Source organism: Emydura macquarii, unplaced genomic scaffold, assembly GCF_026122565.2.
Source record: "Emydura macquarii macquarii isolate MOO-44397 ecotype Brisbane River unplaced genomic scaffold, CSIRO-AGI_Emac_v2 contig_2768, whole genome shotgun sequence".
NCBI classification, from domain to species: domain Eukaryota; kingdom Metazoa; phylum Chordata; order Testudines; family Chelidae; genus Emydura; species Emydura macquarii.
Window position 1 is genome coordinate 10717376 of NW_027132905.1, and position 22866 is coordinate 10740241.

Genomic DNA, 22866 nt, shown 5'->3' on the forward strand with positions numbered 1-22866 from the left:
TTTTTTGTCCAAGCACCTGAAACTGGTTTCTGATTAAAATGTTAGTGAGAATCCAAATGTAAATAGCAGCAGTGTAAGCTATCCACTCCACATGTCCATACAAAAATGGGGAAGGGGGGTTACTGTTATTACAGCTTTATTATTTAATTTCTGAATTAAATAAAACACATTAAATAATTTCAGGTACACAATTATGCTTTACTCCAGGAATTCTTGTGTTATTCTTCAACATCAGAAAGGTACATTAGTATATGGATACCCCAGCATTTATGAATTAGGCCTACATTCCATGTATACTGAAGATGCTAAATAATGTGGATATGCTAACGTCCCCTAACTTTTTAGAGAATTACAAGATTAATTTGAAGTCTACGGAACACCAAGTAAATGTATGGATTGCACATAGTTACACTGTCAGATGGCTAAAAATGTAACTGAATTGGCTAAACCCTGTAGATATCCAGCATGAGGCCTGAATTTGTTAACCATATTTTCTCACACTTCATGTAAATTTTAATATAAAATTGATAGAGCACATGATTAACTTTACTTCCACAAGTTGTCCTATTGAAATCAGGCTACCCATGCTAGTAAATTTAAGCATGTGCTTAAAGTGTTTGCAAGAAAAGGACTGTAGACATTTGAAAGTACTTGGTTTTCAACCCCAAGCCCCAAAAAGCAAGCTCAAATAGTATGAAAACCTAATATAACCCAGCCTTTTTAAAGAGGTTTATAGCTTTCATAAGATAGAGAATGTATACTATAAAAACATTTCTTATAAATAGCAGCATCCTTCAAAATGCCTCCTGGATACAAGCTTTGAAAATAATTAATCTCCATTTTAAAGACAGTTTATGAACACGTAAATCTGTATAATCTGAAAAACAAGTAAATTTGTTTTTACGAATCAAGTATAGTATTAGGGTGTTAAATCTGACAAAGGCTCAAGCAGAAGTAATACTTTTTCTGGCCCATCTGTAACCTAAGAAATTTTAGTGGGCTTTATTAAAATGGTAATTTTTAAAAAACACATTCAATAACTATCTTGATTACATTCCTAAATCTATGAAAATGCATCACCAATCTCATGTGCAGTATGTTTTGGAAACAAAACATGAGGAAGCCAGCTTTCAGCCAAAAAGAGGAATTCAAAACCTGGGCTTCCTGCAACAGATCAATTTTTTTGGTAAAAATTTCCCCAACATGCAAAATTTTCATCACTCCTTCTATCTCCCTGACATTCCCAAAAACTTAAGGAACCCTTGAATTTATTTTTACTCAGGAGGATTAACAACTTCCATTTCACGATTCTCATGTTTAAAACAAATTTTATTTTTCAAGAGATATCAAATTAATAATGACCATATATTCCATTATGAGCTCCAAACCCTCTTTTCCACATAATTCATTACAGAAAATAAACAATAGATTCAGATTTCCAAAGGCAAGTCAGATTTCCTTCCATAGTAGCTGCTAATAAAAACAAATCTTATTATTTAGATCAGATTCTATACCATGCCTAATCACTGAAAATAAAGATTACATGACAGTAAATTACTACACTTAGTGTCACCAATTTAGTGTCAATGCTTTGTTTAGTTGTCTTTACTGCATCTTATTTTATAAAGGAGACAGAGGTTTACACCTTAAGAGGTTTATTCCTAAATTTACAACTTTTTTTTTTATTAGAGTATTAGGAAAAGAGCTGTCTTAGAAGATAATTAAAAAGCCGTTTTAAATGTTGCACAACATTTGTTTTCATAGTCTACAGTAGCTCACTGATCAAGAATTTGTAAAATTTTCATTACTCACAGATAACAATAGCTTTCTCTCCCCCTACGCCTTTCCAACACCACCCCTGCAACTCCTCCCACCAGAATATTTTGATACAGAGCTGTTACTGCTTTTATATTTTACAATCCTAAACAAAGCTATTAGAGTCAAAAATACAAGACCTAACGGATTAATATTTGACTGGATTTTTTTTTTTAATCTAGTAGATGTTCATATTGTACAATAAAGCAGCAGCTCTTCTTCACAATTTAATAAACAGTATTCTCTTCAACCAGACTCAGGTATTTTAGCTGGACAATGATGTACTCTGTAAATAACTGAAGTCTGATCAGTATCATTTTAGATAGCTCACAGGACTCAGTACAAGCCCACAAACCACCTCCTCCAAAAAATATAATCTTGTTTGGTGTTGTATCTTCAATGATAATTGCAAATACAAGTCTTTTAACAAAGTATTACTTTTCTCCAATTTTACTACCAAATACAAGATAGCTTAGAGCTTACTCTCCCACTTGAAAAGCTGGGGAGCGTGGGGGGGACAAAGTTAAACAGAAAGCTCCAGACCCTAGCAATATGCAATAGTGTGGTTGCATAGTAGCTACTGAATGAAGTGGGGAGGAAGGTTTGCTTTCCCATGCTGGGACCAAGGCACTTCAACTTAATTGATTCTCAAAAGCCATAGAGAAAGCCCATGGCCTTCTGGACATTCACAAAGAGGCTTAAGTGGCTCCAAGCCATTGCTCAGGTTCTCAACACCCATGACAGCATGGCTCCCTGAGAAATTGTGCTACCATGAGATCTCTGGCCAAAATCTCTCATGAAAGGGCTGGGAGTATACAGTGGGGGTATACCTAAGAAAAAGACAGTCAATATTCCGTTATACCAGAAATCTTTGCGGAGGTCTGCTTAAATGAAAAAATAGCTTTTCTCAAGGTCCACTTACTTGCTCCTTGTCTTCACCTAGGCATTACAGAGCCCAAAACACCTGGCCTTTGCACAGACGTGCTTTCACAAGGTCTGAGAGAGGTGAAAGTTATACTGGGTGGGTTCAACCTCCTCCTGCCTCTTCTGAATATTTTATTTTAAACAGATAATTCAACAAATGAACTGGGGTCAATAGGCAGCATCTGAAGTGCTTTTCTTTCCTCATATTACTTTTTAAAATTACAAACACTGGCACAGTGCTTTGAAGATGCCATGTGCTTTGTAAGTACTGAATGTTTTAATTTCATTACATTATTAAATATTAGAATACTTAATTGCATCAGCAACTTGCTTATGTAAAATTTGAAACTAAGATATAGGTCTACATGTAAAATACTTATTTAACTTCCAGCCACCACCAGTGTGATACAGAGGCCCACTGGTGTCAACTAGCAAAGGGTTCACTACTGTGTGTCAGCAACTCCTATCAGGCCTGACACATTCACCACATCCAACTCATACTTTTGCAGTCTTCTTGTCAATTCTGATTGTTTATAACCTTCATTCTTTTTTCAGATATTATTGGCATTCTATCTTAGTTAAGCCTAAACTTGAGCATACCACATTTAAAAAAAAATAAAATATATATATATATATATATATATATATATATATATATATATATATATATATATATAACATCAACTGAAGCGAAGAGCTGAGACGTTTATAAACAAACAAGATTGAGAACACTAAAAAGGCACATAGAAACAGAGCTAATTATGTAAATAAATATCCATGCTAAAATATAAATTAGCATTAAATCTTTATCTTCTGTCACAACGCAGTTTTCTCTAGACAGGTACATGTCTCAAAATCTAGTGTATAAAACAATGCATTTTTTATCATCAAGCAGCTATGACACTGTAAACAGTATATATAGCAATATATTAATGTACTTACATTCTGTAAATTCCAAATACATACTTACTCAGTAAATAGGATTTGAAAATCTCAGTGCATAAGTATCCTATCATAAGCACACATGATCACTTAAATCACAAATATGAACACAATGCGACTTTTAATGTAACTAGAGAACATAGTTCATGAAAAAATTTGCTCTGAAATGCTAAATTAAGATCAGAGTGCTGTGCAGAGCCTGTTTAACTACACTGCTATACAAGTTTGAACATCAACTTTTCCTTTCTTACCAAATATCTTTTGCAAAGCATGTGGCATTTCTAATAGGTAATTTCATTTCTTTTAGTTCTACTTGACTGTGGGTGGAGACACTTCAATTCTTTTGCCACCATTTTTTTCTTTTTATGGAGAAGTTTAACATTCTTCTTAGATGAGCGAGAAGTAATTATAACGTTTTATATGATTATACAAGAGCCCAATATCTCTAAAGCTTTTCATTCTCATAGTTAAATAATAAAAAGTACTGTTATTAATTTAATTGCAGGTATTTGAGCTTCAATTTTTTTTCTTTCAGGCCTTTTATGCATCAATGCACATGGTCTCATTCCCCAAAGGAAAGCATGTTCATTTCCTTCCCAGATGATTTCACTACCTAAGTAGACCCAAGAAACACCAAGAACCACATGATTTAGACTGTAAACAATTTCATACAACAGAACATTCTGACCCTTATTATAACAGCCACCTTCCCTCATTATCCACGATACAGGCAGTTGTAATCTCATTAATAATTTATGGAAGACTTACAATTTATTTTTTTATACAAGTCACTTAAATGATTCACTCCTTAAATTCAGGTAAGCAAACCATTTCAATGCAGTCTTTAACTAGGCTTTATGCAAATATCCACTTGTGAAAACTTTAGGCATTGCTGAACTTCACTCCAGAAAGGTAGAAATTTTAATTTCCTGCTTGTAGATAGAGACTAAGCTTAAAAACATTTCAGTCCTGTAAGTTCTTAGTAGTTCTTGCCATAAGATTTGAGTGCACAAACATAAATACAGTGTGTATATATATATAAACAAAAGTTTATTTTATTTTAAGCCTGCCTACTCCTGTCAAACTGTATACTAAACAATGTGTTTGTAGGAAGTGAAGATAAAACGTCAATGGTGCCAAAAATTCCAGTACTGTCAGTCATTCCTGCTAACAGAATGTTGGGAATCATTAGTAAAGGAATAGATAATAAGATAGAAAATATCATATTGCCTCTTTATAAATCTGTGGTATGCCTACATCTTGAATACTGCGTGCAGATCTGGTCACCCCATCTCAAAAAAGATATATTGGAATTGGAAAAGGTACTGAAAAGGGCAACAAAAAAATGACTAGGGGTATGGAACAGCTTCCATATAAGGAGATATTAATAATACTGGGACTTTTCAGCTTGGAAAAGAGACTAAGGGGGGTTATAAAAGAGCTCTATAAAATCATGACTGGTGCGGAGAAAGTAAATAAGGAAGTGTTATTTACTCCTTCTCATAACACAAGAACTAAGGGTAACCAAATGAAATTAGGAGGCAGCAGGTTTAAAACAAACAAAAGGAAGTATTTTTTCCACACAACATACAGTCAACCTGTAGAACTCTTTGCCAAAGGATGTTGTGAAGACCAAGACTATAACAGTGTTTAAAAAAAAAAAAAAAAAAAAAAGAACTGGATAAGTTCATGGAGAATAGGTCCATCAATATCTATTAGCCAAGATGGGCAGGGATGTAAAACTATGCTCTGAATTGCCCCCAGCCTCTTTTTGCCAGAAGCTGGGAATGGGGGGCAGGGGATGGATCACTTGATGATTGCCTGTTCTGCTTATTCCCTCTGAAGCACCTGGCATTGGCCACTGTCAGAAGACAGAATAGTGGGCTAGATGGACCATTGGTCTGACTTGGTATGGTAGTTCTTATGTTCTAATAACTTACTAGTCTGCACTGGTGAGAAAAGAAAACAACATTAGTATTAAAGTGGCACCCATTATTTATTATTTTTCTTGCTGCAGCACCCAGGTGCCCGTGTCATGGATCATGGCCCGTGACCCCAAAAACTTATCTAAACGGAAGACAAGAGACAACAGGTGGATACATGAGAACATGGGAAGATGGGAACATGAGGTGATAAACAATACTACTCAACACAAAAGCAGGGGTCACAGCACACTAACCTAACTATTCTCCAGAGGTCAAGTCAAATCTGGGTTCCACTGTACTAAATATTGTACATTGTAACTGAAGGTTCTACTCCCTTCCTCGCGTAGCTTAAAATCTAAGGCCCTGAGCCTGCAGCAGATTCATCCTTGAGGCTGCAGCACTTCCCATCATTTCACTCACATCAAAGGCTGCCCAAACTGGATGTCAAGACAGGTCTACACCATTGTGAATTAAAATTTAAAGTCCTGGCATTTCTCTTGCAAAAGAGAAATCAAATGGTAGCAAGCCAGAAATTGATTAGGTGTAGTTTTGGGCCGGTAAACCTTTTCACTAAAGAATCTCGGCACCAAAGCTCAGCAATTAACTCTAGCAAGCAAAGCCCACCTTCACCAGCAAGCTGTCATTGGAGGCAGGAGACATAGCCAATAGAATATTCATGGGGGATATTCAACAACTCCAAGTGAAGCGAACATTCACCAGCTGGTCCAAAACAGGATTCAAAAACATGGCAAGCTCTTAGATAGGAGGTTCCTAAACCAGATCTCTCACTTGTGGCCCTTGTATTATTACTTGTTTTCAACTTAAACTCAGCTGTCTTAGCAGTGATTGTAAAAAATTGGGAAACACCCCTTCAGAGTTGTTCCCCTGCAAATGACACATATTTGGTCAGAAGAGTCTCTGACTCCTGAGTTCAAGTCACAGCCCTTACAGGGATCCTCAGTTTGCCCTAACCAAGCATGCAGAAGTGGGGAAGGATGATCAATGTGTGTGTTAATTACTGGTTCACTTATATACACACAAATTACATAGATATAAACAGGAAAAGTGTATTTAGTAGTACACAGAGGCTTTGCTAATATACAGCTACATATATTAAGTTAAAATGCACTAAATTCACCTTCTCCTTGTTCAAAACTTGCTCCAACAGTCTGAGGGCAAGTGCTAGGATTTCATTTTTAATGCGCTAAAAAGCAGTCACCGATTATGTTCTCTCTGGTGTAAAAAAAATTAACAACTGTTGATATAATGAAAAAGCTGGCAAGATTTAGCATCAGGAGGCACTGTAGTTAAACATCTCTGTCCTACAATGAGGATGAACAACAATTTATTTAAGCTGGTTGTTCCAGGCACCTCATTCTGAAGAAATCATTTATCTTATAACTCTTCCTATAGATCTGTTTTGTCAATTTTATCCTGGAATATCTGATGAAGGACTCAATCAATTTCAATCTACTGAGAGTCCCAACACAACACTAATTTGCATTACTAACAAACTAGATTTTTGTAAAAAACACTATTTTGACAGAAAATTTGCATAAAGAAAAACAAACATCTCCGTAACAGAAGAAAAATAGTTTTATGGAGAGATGTGTATATCGTAATAAACTATTTATTTTATATTGCAGTGATGCCTTGAGGCCTCAATGAAGAATCATGCCCTCATTGTGCTAGTGCAGTGTACAAACAAGTAAAACTAGAATAGACACTATCTCTGAAAGCTCACATTCTAGGATTATGGAAAGCTACAATAGCAGGATGAATAAATAAAAGAGCTGGGTGGCATGGCTTACAAGATAATGGTAATAGTGGTGTATTTGGATATATTAATAGCCTCAATGATTATAGAAGATACAAGCGGTCACCGTCTTAATTCCAGACAGCACTGATTTGTGAGCATTGCCTCAGATGCAGGTTGTTTTTAAATGAGAGGAAAAGGTAGTGGTTTTACCGGATTTAATGGGGAATTTTCCTCCTATGCATAGAAAGCAGCATGGAAGAAAAAATGACACTGAGTTAAGTGGACACGTAGGTGATCAAGGTCGGTGTCACTGACAGAGCAAAGGTAAGGATCAACCTTATAACAAGAAATTAAGTTTATTAGCTAGGGCTTTTTCGTATGCTTTCCTATTTCACAGAAGTGAAAGTTAGGTAATGAATATGTAAACATGTCTTTTTGCCATAACACAAAAACACATTCTTTTTTGATCAGCTCAATAGCTTGAAAACAGACCAACTAAAGGTAACATAGACTGATCAATGTTAGATAGCATAGTTGTACTTTTTTAGATGCAAAAGGCAAGTGGGATCACTCAATGACATTAATAATGCATTGTCTTTAAAAAAATGAACTGTTAGCAGCAGATCTTCATAATGAGTCTTGACTTCAGCGCTTAACAGTTTGCTGGATCACAGTCTAACATCTACTGTTTGTGGGCATTGGCGGTCACAAAATAGACAGTACTATCTCTGAAGTTATAGGGGCACAAATCTCAAGAATTTCCCATTTTTTCAATAAGGTTACTTTTTGAAATTATAAAAAAATATAGTCACAATGGTCAGCCTTTGACACAATTTTGACATCATACCAACACGGCCTTCATGTTGACATTTTGCCACCATAGCAATATGACTATAGATTTACACTGTCATTATTTCACTATATTAGTGAATATTAGATTATATTAGCTTCCCTCCCCAATCCCCACACACAGATTCCAGACATAAAAGGAAGGCTTTCATACAAAGCATCAGACACTAACTATCAAGTTGCTTCTTCATATAGAAGCTATTAATCTTAAATTATATCTCCTCCTCAAAATTTGCAAAATGTGATGCTTTTCAACTACAATTCCTGAAGACGCATCATATGTCTGGAATGGCTTCATAACAAAGTAAAGTAAAAGATCAGAATGACATACAAGGTCAAACAGAATATCACACTGCACCCAGGTTTAATTTAAATCAACTGTTATGCTTCAGTTTAAACAGGTCACATAATATTCATTGTGCTCCAGGTTTGAAATACAGTCAAACTTTTGTCATATTTTCACCATGACTGACACCAGTCCTCTTCTACTTCATATAAAAATCACATACTCCTACTGAATATAATCCCACATTACTTAGAAGACTGGTATGCAGTCACATTTCTGAAGAGAAAAAGGACAATGTCAACTCTTATGACTCAAAATTTAGATTTTGTAAAAATAAGATTTTATTAAGGAGCTCAAAGGAAAATGAAACTTTTACCTTAATTTAAAATACAGTCAACAGGAGCCTTTTTTAAGTAAAAGCACCGCCGATGCAGTGTTTGCTATGTGAATTCTAACACACTGAGAACTAAAAAGGTAGTCTGGTAAATTGAAAGTTACAGTTGATCTTCAATGATCAATTGGAGAGAAAAATGCAAAAATAATTAAGAGGAAATTCAATTTTATATCACTTTTAATAATTTAAAAATAAAAGTAATCTTTTTAAAATACGCAAGGAAGTGTTTTAAAATATATATTGATAATGACCCTTTAAGCAGTTCAATTAACTTGTACATACCTGCATGGTGGTAAAAACATGGAGTCCTTCATAAGCACAGATCCAGAAAGAAGAATATACCAACATCTGGCAATAGTTTCTGAACTGTAGGAATCAAAATAATTGATATCATCATCTATTTGAGAGCAATATGAAATAGGTTATCTAAGTTATCACCATGGTATTGAAACTCCACATTTTACCATACATAAAGATTTAGAATGTAAATTGAAGTCCAAGAACACTGCTGATACACTGCCACAAATCACAGTTTCTGAGTCTTCATTTAAATTGAAATGGAATGGCCTGTAAAGATTTTTAAACTTTTACCCTACATCTTAGAACATTCTGAGCCAATTAAAAAAATGAATATTAAAAAATAAAATTATGTTAACTTTTATTTAAAAACAGTTTCATCCCAAAGCCTGTTATAAACTACATATACAAGAATCATTTCACCCTGCACTGGAATTCTTAAGCATTTTAAAAGTGCACAATAACGTATCAGACGTTTAGAACAGGATGTGAGAAAATATAGTGTATCCCACAACAAACTATGAGATTAAATTAGATAAACTATTTAACTGTCCAAATAGCAGTTTAGCAAAGACACTGTGTAAAGTGACATAGAATTTTTACAATTACAAAACAGTCAGGTCTAATGTTTTAAGTTTCCTGGGCTAGAGGGCTTCTCAAAGAATCAAGCCCCTTGCCAACCTGAAGAGCAATTGGTCAGTGCCAACTCCAAGGGAAGAGTGCCATCTACTGCATCACCAATACCATTTCCATGAGCATCTTAGGTTTTCTTCATGTGTCCTCTATCTGCATTTGAAAAATATATTTGGGACACGCGCACACATAGACATACTTAATGTGAGTTGTGTGGCTCAATTCTATAGGCACTTCTGAAAATATCAACCTATATATTTGTATAACCACTTAATTTTCAAAGTGACTAATATACATATTTGCAGTGTTATTGTAGCTGGGTTGGTCCCAGGATATTAGAGAGACAAGGTGGGTGAGGTAATATCATTTATTGGATCAATTTCTGCTGCTGAAAGAGACAAGCTTAGGAGCTGTGATGTTTTGGGAATCACCCAGACCAGTAAGGGGTTATATCATCACCTGTCTTGTAACTTCAGGTGTCTTAATGTTATGCTGCTATGGCTCAGAGCTCTGCCACCAGTAGCCAGCCTACAAGCATGAAGTAGCCAGCCTACAACCTTGGCTTCCACCAGTTTAGTTACTCCTTGCAGGGTGACCTTAACAACGCCTTCCAGTACCCTCCAAATCCATTTTCCTGAGTTCTTAATCACCAGACACTCAGACTTTTTCCCTTTCGTCACCCCCAAAGGAATGAAACTTGCCCCCAATTATCAGTTCACTTTGAGGGACACACTCCACAAAGTTTGCACACCAGAGACCTGCTTGTACTAAAAACACACACAGTTTATTTAATAGAAAAATCATAGATTCAAAGATGAAATAGTAAGAAAAAGCAAACACATACAAGTTAAACAGAAAATAAACAAAGATACAATCTCAGGCCTTACCCTTCTATAAATTTCTTTTCTAATACATATTTCCTACTGTTTCTGGACAGTTTCCTAGTACGCCTTCTCTCTTACACAAGATCCAATCTTTCGCAGACAGCATGCCACTTAGATGCTGTCCCTCAGTTCCTCACTGTCCTTCAGTTCAAACCCCCTCTCTTTTAAGAGTTTGCAGTTTTGTTTTTCTCTCTCTCAGATTTTTTTCAAGGTCACCAGAAGAAGAGCTCTGTGTAAGCTCAAAAGCTTGTCTCTCACCAAAAGAAGTTGGTCCAATAATTTGTATTTACAATTATAGTAAGAGATAGTGTACATATATAACAATTTGTTGGTTCTTTCTGTGCCATTTCTGAATTATAGATGATTATATGAAATTGTAACATGAAGTTGCTATGTCATGTCTCTGTCAGGCCAGAGACAATGGTGAATGATAAATACTCAACAATGGTCTTTCATAGTGAAACACCTTGAGTCAATGAGTTAACTCTACTTTGTAGGAGTCACTTCCTCCTCTTGTCTGAGGGAGATAGGGATTGGAAGTAATGGAAAGTTACCAGGAGGCAAAACAAAAGAAGCAGCTGACTGCAGCAGGAGCCTATAAAGGGAGGGAGAGTGAGCCATTTTGCACTAGATTAAGATATGAGAGGCTACTGCAGGGCAGGGTAGGCAAGAGCACAGAGGACCCTGTCTGCCAGCCTACCTTCTTGGTCTCAGATGGCCCTCCAAGTTCTCACAAGGGAAGGATAAATTAGGAAGTGAGGGGCATTTATGGTTTCAGATGTTTATTTTTTTGTATGATCTGTATTCTCCGGTGCTTTATGTGATTAAGGATAAAAGAGCATAAAGATGTTAGACTTGGCAGTATGTGTGTATGTTGACTGCTTCACAATTACTGCATACCCCTGCGTGATACTGTGAATCGAAAGCTTCACACCTTTTGGGGTACAGTTCTATGAGAAAAGGGTATTGAAGTACCAGGGACTCTGAAGGTCATTGCTGCACCTAGAAGGATTCCAACACTCAGGATGCAGATAGAAAGTCTGCACCGTGAGAGTGCATGCTTAGGGACCCTGAGATTGAGCAGTGGCTGGACTCTGTTCAAGCTCTAGGAACTTGTAACACCCTGGGAATCCAGAACAAAGGCTTGGATTCCCCTCACAGCAGTCCTAGTCAGCCATCAGGAAGGGGTACTCATGAGGATCTGTGATAATACATATAATTTGACATGCAAGCAAGTACTAAATTTCTCCACTATGAGAGTGAAGGACTAATGGCTTAAATGTACTTACCAAAAAAGAACTTGGTTGCCCTTGTATCTTTCATAGCGGGCACTTGAAGACATTATTCTGAGAAAAATGAAACTTAAATTTAGATTTTAAACTCTAAAAATGCTTTTTAATCTATTAATTTCAGCAATACTTTCTTTAAGTATCAGGAAAGTCATATGAAAGACTACAAATTTGGCTTTGCTTCTTGAATCAAACTGAAACTTAAATAAAATTCTCATTATCCAAATAGATAACACACAACATATTCTCCGAATATTTAAATGACTCCTACACACTGGGATTAACCATAGCAACAGAATAAAAACTGAGGTATTTCCAATGCATATTTTGTGCTTTGTCTTGTTTGCCTCTTATTTCACATGTATTAAAATCATTGGAACACACATATTATTAGAGTATTTGCAACAAAAAGTTAAACAGGATTTAATTTGTACTGGACTATGCTATCCACTTGACCCTTTACCTTAGCTGATGTTCCCTGAGATGTGACAATATGTCCATTCCATGAAGATAAGAATAGATAGTATTTAAGTCCTGCAAACAAAAAGAAAATGTCATTTATATTCAGATTTAGGAATGTAAATCATTTTCCCAATATCTACCAAAGTTATGCAATACAATTTTAAACACACAACTTAGAACAAAAAAAATAGAATAGGAAACAGTTCAGGGCAAATACAAACCTGTAGATCCAACTTACTATAAGTAGTGGACACAACAAAACTGTTTTGCAACTAACACTTAAGTACTTACATGGGCAAAATCCTGACGGATTTATTAGTCATAGCATCTACATTTACAGCATTTATATAAAATAATAAACACATACCATGCTGTACTGTAAGTAGAAGACACGAAATAACATAGTGCCTTACATCCGAAGCCTTACACCATCACTTTCACATTGGGTATTACACCTATTTTACAGAAGAGCCAGAGAGAGGTTGAGGAAGTTGCTCACAAATCACATAGGCATGCTAGTAACAAAGAGTCAGGACAGAATCCAAACAATGTATTCCCTTTGAAACACTTGAATGATGCTCTTTAGTCAAATTGGAAGTGTTGCATTTTGAGGCACTGCCTTCTCCTCCCCTTTCCAGCACACAGGCTCCAAGATACTCCCAATCCTTGCCAGCACTGAAAGCAAGAGACCTGCTTACTGGGACTGAGCCTTACATCAAATGCTTGTCGGCACAGACCATCCATCACCAGAGAGGCAGCAGATTATCACTATGAGTTATTATTACTAAAGAATTAAATTCTATTTCTAGTAATAACTGGAAGTAGTGAGCAAGCTTTCTTCAATTATCTTCATTAAACATACATATGTACACATCTGTGAGGCTAGAAGTACAATGTGCTGTTTGGCTACAGCAGCTAATACATTTTTCAGTCACCAAATTAAAACATGCTACCCCTAAAACATGAAAAGTTCCAAATTTTACTCTCAAGATTGAACCTTACATGAAAATACTAATCATGAGACATCTGTTTAAACCTCTCACTACAAAAATTCTCTTTAGTCACAAAAATATTTGTGCTGATAGAGTAGACCACATGCTCAAGCAAAAAACACTAGAGCTATTCAGCATTTAATTTACTATCCAAAACAGGTGTGCTGTTAGCTAACATTGAATCCATACGATACACATACATATGTCAAAACAACGAGAGTTCTGTAGCACTTTAAAGACTAACAAATTTAATTTCAGTAGGCATAAGCTTTCGTGAGCTTCAGAATACCAACTGCATCTGAGGAAGTGAGCTGAAGCTCATGAAAGCTTATGCCTACTGAAATTAAATTTGTTAGTCTTTAAAGTGCTACAGAACTCTCATTGTTTTTGCTGTATACAGACTAACACAGCTACCCCTCTGGAACACACATATGTAAAACTCTCACCAGCTTGAACATTTGAAAACATGCGTTCCAATGACAGAGGATGTTATTTCTGAAACATATGCAAATAAATAAAACATGAGTGTAGGAATTTGGAATTTACAGTAGCTTTATTTGAGAAGTTTCTTGGCTTAATACTCAGCTTCACAAATATGATGGATATGGATTCTGTTCCATAAAAAAAAAAGGTCATGGATGGTTTGTATGAGAGTTTTATTACACTTTCAGATTCCTAATGCTATAACCAAAACCTGTGAAAACTGCAGAAGTCACTGATTGCTTAATAAGCTATTTATCTAAAGCTAAAGCATCTATCAATCAAAGGGCTGATTAGCATGATTTAAAGTTCCAATGGTGAAATGCTGCATACCTAAATCTTAAACCATCTTTTATTACAGGTTCTGTTGTAAATATGTTCTTCCACACAAAAATATAGATAGACTTTTTTGTGATCCCAATAAGTGACATATATTTTTCAGTTCAATGTATGATGAAACTTTAGGTTAATGTACTAGTTACAGAAAGTAATCTTTGAAGAAAATCAAATGTAACTACTGAAAAAAACAAGCCTTCAACCAAAATTAAAAAAATCTTCATGATACACTATAAGGCCACAGTTTATTTTAGCATAATTACTTCAATACTGTAGTCTCAGCTTTTGTATAAGAATGGGTCATACATAATATTACCTTATAACTGAAAGAATAAAACTTCTAAAGTGATCTTTTTCTCCACATATTTTACTATTTAATGTATGTGTTTTTAATCTATTAGTATTACTTAAATCCCAAAAATAAAGTATTTTAAGTAACCTTTGAAACTCAGAGCTTCCACTGCTTTTTAACAATTTGTGAGAACACATTCACTCTCTATTGACAAAGTAGCGTTGATCAGCACATGCAGGCAAATAAACGTCAGATGCACAGGATGGATTTTAAGTTGTAGGCTGCAACTTTATTTATTGAATGCAGAAAGGCGCATTATGTGCCCCACCTGTCACTTTGTCATACCAGACATTTAACTAGATCTAGTGCAGTGTTCAGGACTCCACCATACAACTTATAATTTTGTAGACCTGCTTGGGCCCACCCTCAGGAGTCCAGTTGCTTCTAAATCCTTTCCACTTTCCCTGCATGGAGACAAGGGATAGTTTCCCAGTGGAGGACTTCAGTGCATTCACCTCCATTTTTCACTTCATTTTTCACCTCTTCCCATAAGCAAAAAGACCACCAGCACAATTCCAGGTCTCATTTACTTTTGGGAGCTGGTCCCTTTTACCCTTATATGCACTGGATACCCATACCAGCCGCAAATTGCAACGAGCTGACACAAGACTTGTTTACATGGAGAGTTAGTGAGTGGCAAGCCATGATGTGAATATGTAGTGCACTAACCTGTCACTTATTAAACTATTACTGTGCACTAAAATGTTGAAGTTAAATGTTGAATATGAGTATGTAAAAAGTGCACTACAGAATTCTTAATGCACGGTAGCAAGGTCCACATGGCCAGTTACTGTTAGGCAAGCTAGTGTATTGTTGATTTACATCCTGGTTTGCTATGTGCTTACTATCTATATAGCCAACCTCTCAATCTTTTCCTCCTAATATTATACCTTTTTAAGTCTTAGTATTATAACATTAACTGTGCCTCCATGATGCTGCAAGGAAGGCAAGAAAACCCACTCAGCTGCTCTTGGGAGGGGGGGGGGAATGGGAGGATGATCATGGTACATGCACAGTCTAGTCAGCACTATCAGCTATGATAGGTTGGGCATGCTCAGTGAGGATGCAATCTTTGGAGATTTTAGCTGCTAAAACTGAAAGTCTCTACTGAGTATGGGCGAAATGCAACTTTTCAGAGGCTTATAGCCTGGTCAAGTTTTGACAGATTGTTATAAGGATAGCAAAAGGTACAACTCTAACACAAAGACACTGTATCTCCCTGTCATATTTTAAATCCCTGCTCCAAAGCTAAAACTGTTCAAAAGAAAAGGTTGCCAATATTATTTTTAACATGGGCAAAACAATGTATTTTCTCCTAGTCTGATCTCAGAAACAAGTAGGACACTTTGGTTGAAGTTTTCTGTGAGGGACGGGTAGTGGGGGAAAGGCAACATGAGGCAGAGACAGGATATGGAAAATTTCAGACTAAATGGTTAAAGTTTTACAAAGTAATAAGAAACTGGAACAAGGGTCTTATGAGAAGTGTCTGGCAACCTTACTATTACCAGCTCTGCCTATAATCTGTAGACAGTTGTTGAAAACAGACACTTAAAAAGTCATACTGGCTAGCTGGGAACAAGAAGACTTGTTTTTTTTTTTTTTAAATCTATATACAATTTATACATAAAAAAGTGCAAAGTCACAGTGATTCCATATACAAATGACCACTCAGACTGCTCATACGCATGGACACATCTAGTGATCTGGTCCACTCCAACTAGACCTTTAAATAGCCATTATGTTGAAGGATTAAAATCTGTAGTGTTCCTTCATTTTAAGAGTAACACAAGCATTAGGAAAACAAAGTATTAACTAACAATAGATATCTCCTAAAAAGAAACCTCCAGTTTAATTAAAAACCTGCTATTTACATCAATATATGTGAATGTTAAAAGAATACTTATTTCCCTGTTGGCAATTTTTAAGATAGTGAAAATATGATATACCCCAATACTTAAAAAGATCTAGGTTTTCTGCAATTTACAATTTTTGTAGGTAAAAGAATGCATGAGAAAGGCCGGTTTTCAGGGAAATGATAGTGAAAGATTGTCCAAAGGATAGGAAAGTTACCAAAATAATTTTACAATGCCCTAAGCAAAATGGCTGTATTTTAAAACTTTAGATGGCAAAGTTACTTAATAACAATATTTTACAGTCCCTCTATTCAAGAAGTCAGTCAGGGATTTTATTATACCTTCCTCACTAAACCTGGTTTAAGCTCTTGCACAGCAAGTACTCCTGAACTATACAGGAGGTCAAACTAGATCATCATAAGGATCTGTTCTGGACTTGAACTCCAGGAAATAAATGCATTGGCTTTCTACTACTCCCCCACTTAAAACATAGAAAAAGCCTGGGCCAAATTCAGTCTTGTTTCACACTGATGTGAATGTACCTGTGTCCACTTATAGCAGGGCTGGATTTGGCTGGATTTGGCCCACATGACATTTCAGCATGTTCAGAAGAAATGTATCATCTGTTTTTGCATTCACTACTAGCTGGAGAATTATAACCAGTATCATGAATTATTATTTCAGGTGGATTAAAGCCCTTTAGTCTCAAAGCAGGTTTGTCTTCAGATCAGATTTGACAAACTTTAAAAAAATATATATATTTATGAAGTGTTAAATCACTGCCATCTAAATATCAGAAACAAAATACAAGTGAGCTTTTTTTGTTTGTTTGTTTACAGAAACATTCACTAAACTAATGATCAAATCTCAGTTTAACAGAGTGTTATATTACAGAGTAAGCCTTCTTGCACCATCTAGGAAGTGTTTATTCTGTTGATTTTATTAAACTGAATGAAACTATTGACTCTACTCATATTAATCAAACCCAGTATATGTCTATCAAATGTTAATACTTAAAAAAAAAAAACCAAACAAACAAACAAAAAAACACAACAGGACAGATATACAGGATTTTTTATGCACATAAATGTATGTTGTATGAGTATTGAATAAATGGTAACAACATTTTTAAGTATCTGTTTATCCTCTGTCTTTTGCTGGGTACGAAACTGATGCATTAATTTTTCCATAACAAAAGCCTCCCTTATTTTTGGAACCAGTCCTCTAGTTCTGGACTGTTTTTCTTTAGACAAACTCTTATGACTACTTCTGTGCAGGTATGGAAATTGGTGACGCATCCTAATATTTGCTGTTCATGTGAATCAGCATGACAACAGTAACATGCTCATACCCTACTCTGGAAATCACAGTTAACCCTTCAATGAGCCTAAGAAAGAAGATGTGAGAAGAGCAGGTGTCCAAGTTGGTGTGTTAAAGGGAATGTGAGTAAATATCAGATTGTTATTTAATCATATTACTATTAGAACATGAAGTACCTCCTGCGTTTATGTATTCCTGTTTACACTGCAGTCTAATCCTTACCCCACCACCGTCACCTTTCTTTAAGATGAAACAGCCTCAGCCACCCTCAAAAAATCCCCAGTAGATTTCTCCATTCATTCAGTCCACCCAATTCCTTCTACAAAAGATCTGACAGACAGAACTTTAGGATCAATTCCCCTCTTCCAACTCAACCTCTAGACTACAGTCCCACACACCACATCATTTTGGGGAATTTAATGCTTATTGTGGAGTTTTATTGTTTCTCTTTCCAGAACAACCTACAACATGCTATATGCTTTAAAATAAAATGCAGCATAGTCCCTACCCCAATAAGCTTTGATCTAAAAAGGCAAATCCGAGAGAGGGTAGAGGAAACAGGTATAACATACAAGTAAGGTCATTTGATGACAAACTTCCATGTCCCAATAATACAGTATTTTGCTACTTTTCCTGGTAAGTACTCCACAATTCGGCCACAGCCAGCCAATTAGGTTCTTGTAGTCATCATAGTAAAACTGGGTTATTAGAATACATATGAATGTGGAAAATGTAACAATCTAGCTCAGGAAGGTTTCTGTAGGGGAGGTTGTGGGGGAGACACAGAAGAAAGTGCAGTGATTCTAGTGGGATAAGCAAAAAAGTGGGGTATTGCAAAGTGGACAGGAATACCACATACAGATTCAAGGCCTGGGAAGCGTTATGCACAGCTTTGGTCCTGATATAATTTGGCTCTTTTTTTTTCCCCCCTTGATCCCCTCATAGTGGATGTATGCTTTAGGGTGAAAAAATATCCCTTCATAGTTTGTCCTCACCGAAAAGCCCAGATCTGAAATGCTTCTGTGGGCTATACTCCTGAACATGTATCATCTCAGGCAAGTATTTATTATGGCCTTCAAACACTAGAGACCAGGATGTTCACAGTGAGGATTTTCCCATTCCACCTCTACTAAGCATCCCCACAAAAAAAATTAATGGAAAATTAAAACAATACACAGACAGAAAGACAGTTCATGGGAAAGGGATTCCAAATATACTATCAAGTAGAGTGGTCATTTGACAGTACTTTGATATAGAGCATTCATATTCTACATCTTCTATAAACACTGATTATTAACAACGATTGCTATTGTGTGAACTTCCCACTGCATTTGCCAATATCTTTAATCCTGGTATGGAATGGAAACTATTAATAATTTCCAGGGCCATGCTCTGTCTTGGCAGTTTCTCAGCAGAGTATAACACACCAGCTGTGCAAAAAGGCTTTTTTTAAATACATATGCTATCAAGCATTATAATGCATTATAATCTCATTATAATGCACTTACTTGGGTTCAAGTGTGAAACGAGGATCCAAAAGTGACAGACTTGTGTACTTCCTCTAGTAAAACAAAACAAAAACCCACCAAGCAGACCCAACATTGTCATCTTGGACTTTGAACAGAGTAATTTTCTCAGTGTCCAGCTGACAAGCTGTACTGGGAAATAAAAGTACTATACAAGACTTCCTGAAAAAGCCATGCAGGTTAAATACTGAAAACATCAAATCATCATCTGACAAAGCTGAGCTATAACAGACTAACCTAAAGAGACAAGAGTTCTGTGCAATTCCGGAGTACTCTGACTGTGTATTAAGCATCTTCATTAAGTATTTTGTGAAGATTTTGGCTACCTACATATAATTCTGTATAGTTCAATTATTTTTTAAAGTTCCTTATGTTAATACGCTAAGACTAAAACCAGTCAAGATCTGCACCTGATCATAGACCACTCTTTTTCCAGTTTGTACTTAAGCTGCGCTTTAAACATCCTCCCACACCACTCAATAAATATTCCATCTGGAAAAAAATTTTTTTTTTAAATCAAGAAGTTTAAAATTAGGTTTTTACTCTTTATAAACACAAAGATAATAAAGTTTTTATGTCAGATTGAAGGCAATCTTCTAAATAGTTCTACTTATGATTAACATTATAAAGGAATATACCTTTAAAATAAATGTTTTTCACTAAACAATTAATTTGGCATCAGTTATGAAAAAACATAACCTGATAAACTCATTTTTAAATATAAGTTTTGTGTTATAAAAAGACTTTTAAACTGTATACTTTAGGAATTAACAGGTGCTTCCCTGAGGGATCTCCTGCTGATGGGCTTGGTAATGAACCAAGCATCTCTCTTAATTGTTCCCCACCCTCCCACACACACACACCACACACACACAAAATACATGACATGAGTCTAGGAAGGCAAAGCACATCTACTTCCAAACACCTCAGATCCAACTCACAACTAGAAAAAAGTTTGACTTCTCCCAATCCTCTTGTACTAGTAGATAGAGTAGTGCCAAGTGAAGATGGAAGGAAGGTGGAAGCTAATGACAGCAATGCTTAAATACCACTGTGATGGGAACATTACATCATTCCTACTGCTGTATTGACAACTACATCAGCTCAAGGGGAGACTTGCCCAAGAGTGAAGATAAGATAATATCATGAAAGACCCTGCAAATTTACAAATTGTCCCTTCATTACAACCCATATGGGATGGCTTGATTGGTAAAGGTGGTCTTGGAGTAACAGTAGAAAAAATGGCTCACTCCAGTACTCAGGTTCCTGCAGAAACCATTTCTCAGAGGCATCTTCAGATGATGCTACCAGACCCATCCTAGATTTTTTCCTCATTGTTTTAATAAAGAGATCCAAACATCCATATTCTAACAAAGTCACTCTGAACAGCCTTGCTTTGTGCACTTATTTCAGCAGGTTTGACAAGGTGCCACATCATGCCCCCAAAACTTTCCACATTCTTCGTCCTGCTGTCTGTACATGTCAACAGTTGCAAAGGCCAGATAGCCATATGTATAATAGGCCAACTATTTACAGGGCTAGTTCAGCACCTTCCTGCTGCTTGAAGGGGTGACTGAACCCATGTGGAAACTGCACCCCACTGGCTGTCTCTCTTATTGCTCCATTTGCCATGCACCCCCTGCAACTGTGAAACTCAGCCATCTCCTTTCATCCCACCCTCCTGCCCTGCCATTGCGCCAAGCCAAACAATCTACTGCTGCTCAGACATCCCAGCACCAGTTCAGAAATGGTAGCAGCTGGGAAACAGGACCAAGCATTGCCTGAAATCCTACCACCACCTTATCTAGGTACCTGACAAATAAAGGATTAATGGATGACTGGGGCACAACCTTTGTTCAAAGTGGTTCAACTGAAGGACAATAACTCTAATTTCAGAGGCATCTCACATATTTCATCTTTAGACTATTGAGAGAAGTGTGCCTGCACCACCTGCATTCAGGTAGAACAGGAAGACTAGAAGAAATGAAGTTAGTCCTTCCTATCTTCTCAGCATTATTACGCATCAGCAGTGTAAGGCGTCTGACCTATATTGGCTGGACTATTAGTTAAAAGTTAATGCTGTTCACTGCACATTCTGTAGGCTTTCCACTTAGTTGTATTTATAGCCTACTTACTCATGGGGTACTACAAGCTAGAAGTGTTTACAGAGATCAGTCACTACTCTTTCCATAAAAATTCTTCCATTTTAAAGATTCAGCGGTTTCCTTAATGTAATATGGGTAACATGAAAAATTACTGGCATGCTGTAGAGTAGGAAGGTTAATCTACAGAATGTGTCCCATGGGATGGTGAATTTATTTTCTTGATTTTGCTACAGTATGTTGAATATATTGGATCTACATGCTCCAATTTTTGCCTTCATGAAAACAGTAAATGAATGAAAGGCAATGGTTTGTTGATAGCCAGTTAAACAGCCCCCACACATAACACACCCCCCAATGCCTTGGGATATGCAACCTTACTGCCAATGTTGCATGATTTCTGCTGATGAAATTAAATTTTACATGTCATTTTAATGAGTTTCCACCACTAGTGTCATGTAGAACACTTTTTTTAAAATGGATTCTTGTAACAGCACTCAAATGATACATTTGTCAGGAGAATACATGTTGATACACATTAGTAATACAGGTGGTTCTTGATTTTTTTTACTAGGTATGTAGGAAGTATTTCAGGTTTAAAAATCCTTGCCATGTAAATATCAGAAATAAAACAGTAATCCTCACAACAGTGAGCTTTGTTTAGAGAGACATTAAACAGTAATAGTCAACAATCTCTCTATCTAACAGTGTGTTACCATATTACAAAGTGATCAACATTACACCACCTATGATGTTGTTTCTAGTGATTTTATTAAGTTGAGTGAAATCTCTAATTACACATATCTAACAGAAGAGGCATATCTAGCAAATGTTCAAAAAACTGGAGAAGTGTGCTGTTCAAAGTTCAAAAAACGGGTCAGATATGCTGTTTTTTTCTTATCCAGATGAATGTACTTTTTCCGAATATTAAATAAACAGTAACCAAATATCTAAGTATCCATTTGTCCTCCATCTATTTTTCTGGGTGTATAACTGGTGTGTTAATATTTCTGTAACAACCTCCCACCTTTTCTTTTCTTTTTTTTTTTTTTTTTAAATTCTCCCTCTATAGTTGGACTATTTTCATTTTTCCAATAATATGATATCAGTAGCCTAGCAGCTACTACTGCCAGATGAGAGATTAGTTCTTCATTTCCCTTTGTGTGACCATTTGTGCTGGAAGCCCCAGGAGGTTAACCAAAGGACCATTTGGTAGCGAATAACCAAATAACACAAATTTGTTGAATATGAATTGCATCCCAGAACTCTCTAACAACAGGACATGTCCACTATATTTGTATAAAGTCTGTTCTTTCACCACAGTTTCTCCAACCTTTATCCCCATTCAATCTATATATATATGATATTAACCTGACTGGTGTAAGGTATCATTGAAATAGTATCTTAAAGACATTTTCTTTCATCACACTCCAGATAGATTGCTGG

At 36.1% G+C, this 22866-nt stretch overlaps 1 protein-coding gene across 2 annotated transcripts in view; it reads right to left on the bottom strand.

The window, feature by feature from the left end:
* Positions 1-22866, bottom strand: part of RAPGEF6 (Rap guanine nucleotide exchange factor 6) — a 230283-nt gene that overhangs the window by 171771 nt on the left and 35646 nt on the right. For both annotated transcript variants that reach the window (XM_067566525.1, XM_067566522.1), the window contains exons 2-4: positions 12461-12531; positions 11998-12054; positions 9177-9260 (exon numbers count right to left, since the gene is read on the bottom strand). In XM_067566525.1, coding sequence (XP_067422626.1) covers positions 9177-9260; positions 11998-12054; positions 12461-12531 — 212 coding nt within the window. The remainder of the gene's footprint in view (positions 1-9176; positions 9261-11997; positions 12055-12460; positions 12532-22866) is intronic.